Below are 3793 nucleotides of genomic sequence, written 5' to 3'. Positions count from 1 at the left end.
GAAACCTCTGAAACGTAAAATTATGCAAAAATTTTCATTTTCGAATTTCGGCCCATTACTATAACGGGATGTTAATAATAATTGTATGTTTAACTCATACGTAACATATCTATCCATCTTGAGATCAAGTGATTTTTTTGGTTTTTTCTTCTTGTTCAAATAATAAAGACTTCTAATCCAATTCATATTAATTTTAACTTCAAAATCCATTAATCAAACATTAGTATTCCTTAGTATTTATAAAATTCCAGTCCACCTCTTGAGAGGTAAATAAAAAGCTTCGATATGCACAATAAATTGTTTGCAATTAAAATTTAAAACTTCAAATATTCCTTTTTATCCAAAAATGTGTTCTAGAATTTATAATTAGCCTTAGATTTTTAAAACAAATGTTCCTAATCAAAATTAAATTACTTTCCAGAATGTTAGTCGCCATATTAATATTCATCTGTATATTCACACTGCTGTTATACCTGGAAACCAAAAAACCAAAGAACTACCCACCAGGTCCATCATGGCTTCCCGTAGTCGGCAGCGCTGTAGCCCTTTTCAAGGAGCGAAAACTAAACAAATTCCTCTACAAAGCCACAGTCAAGTTGGCAGAAAAGTACAGCCCAAAACATCGAGTTCTTGGCTTAAGAATAGGCAAAGACCGAATTGTGGTCGTCTGTGGGTACGAGAGCATAAAAGAAATGCTCCTAAATGAAGACATTGATGGAAGACCCACTGGTCCATTTTACGAAACAAGAACTTGGGGCGAGAGACGAGGTGTGATTTTAACCGATGAAGAATTTTGGCAAGAGCAGAGAAGATTTGTGGTCAGACATCTTAAAGAATTCGGTTTTGGACGTAAAGCCATGGTCGATCTGATACAAGATGAAGCCGAGCATTTGCTGCTGGATATCAAGTCAAAAGTTGGCACTGGTGAAAAACTTTTGCCTATGCATGATGCTTTTTACGTGTGTGTGCTCAATACTTTATGGTCGATGATGGCTGGTGTTAGATACTCCATCCACGATAAGGAATTACTACAACTTCAAGATCTGCTTGCAGAACTATTTGCTAACATAGACATGGTAGGATGCTTATTCAGCCAATTCCCTGTCCTAAGATTTTTGGCACCAGAACTATCAGGATACAAACGATTTATAAGAATACACAAAAAGCTCTGGGAATTTTTGAAAGAAGAACTGGATAAACACAAACAGAATTTGAAGGCAAATGATGAACCTAGAGATTTTATGGATGTTTACTTAAAAATGATAGCGTCGCAAGAGAAAAATAGTTCGTTTTCTGAAAAACAATTGTTAGCTATATGTATGGATATGTTTATGGCAGGTTCTGAAACTACGAGCAAAGGTCTTGGATTTATGTTTTTGTACTTGGTACGGAATCCTGATAAACAAAGAAAGGCTCAGGCTGAGATTGATGCAGTGATTGGCAGAAACAGACTGCCTACGTTGGAAGATAGACAAAGGTGGGTAATATATTATTTAAAAAAAATAAAAAAATCTGATTCGCTAATTTTATGTTTTCCCGACGTTGAAAGCCATTCTGAATCGAATGAGACCAAATTTGGAAAAAGTATATGTGTGTATATATTTGTGTGTGTGTGTATGTGTGTGTATTTGAACAGATTTTTTGTCGTAAATCGACGTTTCCTCAAAAACGGCTTGACCGATTTCAGAAATTTAAAAGCCATTCGATGTCTCTACTCTATGAAGATTAGCGTTTATCAAATTTTCGCGATAATCAGCCAAGCCGTTTCTTTGAAAATAGCAGAAAAGTGATAAATTTTCAATCCACGTTTGAGCCCGCAATTTTGAATCGATTTTGAAAATTCAAAAACCGTTCGAAAGATATTGTTCATTAGTTTTTGGTAAAGATCGGCCGGGTCATTTTCTTGTAATGATGTGCTGAAAAATTTTATGGGGCGATTTTTATGATTTTTTTTTTGGCGGTAGAGACCATAATCTTATAGATCATACTAAAATATTACGGCCATACGACAAACCGTTTAATTTTAAAAATTCGTCAAAATTTGCAATAATTAGTATCGTTTTTTTAGCGTTTGTCAAAATTAGACTTTTGATCGGCGTTTGCTCAAAAACGCCTGAACCGATTTCAGAAATTTAAAAGCCGTTCGATATACATCAATGAGGACTAATGTTCTTCAGTTTTATGCGACAATCTGCCGAGACGTTTCTTTGTAATTCAGAAAAAAGTGTTAAACTTTTCGTCCACATTTAAGCTCATACTACCGAATCGATTTAAAAAATGAAAAACTGTTCTAAAGATATTAGTTGGGAATGATAGTGATTAGTTTTAGGTGAAAATCTACCGAGCCGTTTTTTGGTAATTAACTGTTGAAAAAAAAATTAAGCCGCTTTTTATGTAACTTTTTTTGGCGATATATATCATGGTCTTATAAAACTTACTGAAATATTACGGCCTTACCATTAGTAATTGAATTTTAAAAACTCATCAAAGTTTGAGAAAATGAGTAGTTTTTTTTACTTTTGTTAAAATTAAAATTAGACGATTTACTTGTTACAACGATAGAGTATTTGGTCTTAATGAACATACTAAACAATTAAAGTCCTACGGAAACTGGTTGAATTATAAAAATTGTTGTTTTTTGAAAATTTGCTTTTAGAAAATACTCCGATTAACGTGTTCGTTCGTTTTCAATTATGTGTAATAAATCCACTCGAAATACTCCTAATCACTCATAAATTAATTTATATTTTATTGATTAAGTCGATTATTTAAACATTTCGGGAAGTTCATGCAACTTGCCTTAAGGCTAAATGCCCCTTTTAACTAGTTTTATAAGCATAATTTAAACAATTATATTTTATTTTGCAGTATGCCTTATTGCGAAGCCTTGGTAATGGAAGCAATTCGATTGTTCATGGGAAGAACATTTGGAATACCACATAGAGCTTTAAGGGATACTAAACTTTGTGGTTACACCATACCAAAGGTAAAAGAACCCTTATAAAAATAAATCATACCAATATTATAATTGAGTTTGACACTTACCTTTCAAATATAAAAAAAATCTATAAATCCAATTATCTATTCTAGGATGCAATGGTGATAGCAAACTTCCACGGAATCCTGATGAATCCTCGCCACTGGGACGATCCTGAAGTCTTTCGTCCTGAAAGATTCTTGGATCCTGTCACTGGTAATTTGATCTCACCAAATTACGAACAATACATTCCGTTCGGTCTTGGAAAACACAGATGTGTAGGAGAACTTATGGCGAGATCGAATACATTTTTATTTACGATAACACTTCTGCAAACATATACATTTGATGTTCCTCCTGGTGAAGAAATGCCAACTGAAGATGCTGTCGATGGTGCAACACCAGGAGTCCAGCCTTTTAATGCTTTAGTTAAATATAGGGATTGTGCGTAAATTGTAATAAATGATAATTGTTAGTTGATAACAGACATAAACATTCACCTCTGCAGAAATTCTTTAACCATCTAGAATCCTTTTGATCTAATTTTCCTGATGCCTTTAATTATTCCTTCTATACCTGGTGGATTTTCTGAAAATAAAATGGATAAAATGAATGTAGATGATGTACCTAACTACTACAAATGATTGATCAAATTAATTATGTTTAACACGTTAATTGCCACGATAATATCAGAACAATTTTCACATGGGCCATGGTAACTTTATTAGAAAATTTAGTTAAAAATGTATCAAGGGGCCGCATGGCATCGTGCCTTAAGGCAAATTGCTGCAACTTCCCGTACGAGAAAAATAATTT

The 3793-nt window shown here is 33.5% G+C and overlaps 1 protein-coding gene across 1 annotated transcript; it reads left to right on the top strand.

Annotated features, from left to right (window-relative positions):
• The first annotated feature begins 422 nt into the window (after positions 1-422).
• On the top strand, positions 423-3429 carry LOC113379042 (probable cytochrome P450 303a1). The gene is made up of 3 exons (XM_026619513.1): positions 423-1477; positions 2869-2986; positions 3091-3429. The coding sequence occupies exons 1-3, from the start codon at positions 423-425 to the stop codon at positions 3427-3429; spliced, it is 1512 nt and encodes a 503-aa protein (XP_026475298.1).
• The last annotated feature ends 364 nt before the right edge of the window (positions 3430-3793 follow it).

This window comes from Ctenocephalides felis, unplaced genomic scaffold (assembly GCF_003426905.1).
Source record: "Ctenocephalides felis isolate EL2017-DRISC unplaced genomic scaffold, ASM342690v1 CF-g0.4_SCAFFOLD_00845, whole genome shotgun sequence".
Taxonomy (NCBI): Eukaryota; Metazoa; Arthropoda; class Insecta; order Siphonaptera; family Pulicidae; genus Ctenocephalides; species Ctenocephalides felis.
Note: the sequence above shows the minus strand (reverse complement) of the source record. Positions and strands in the feature narration are given on the sequence as shown.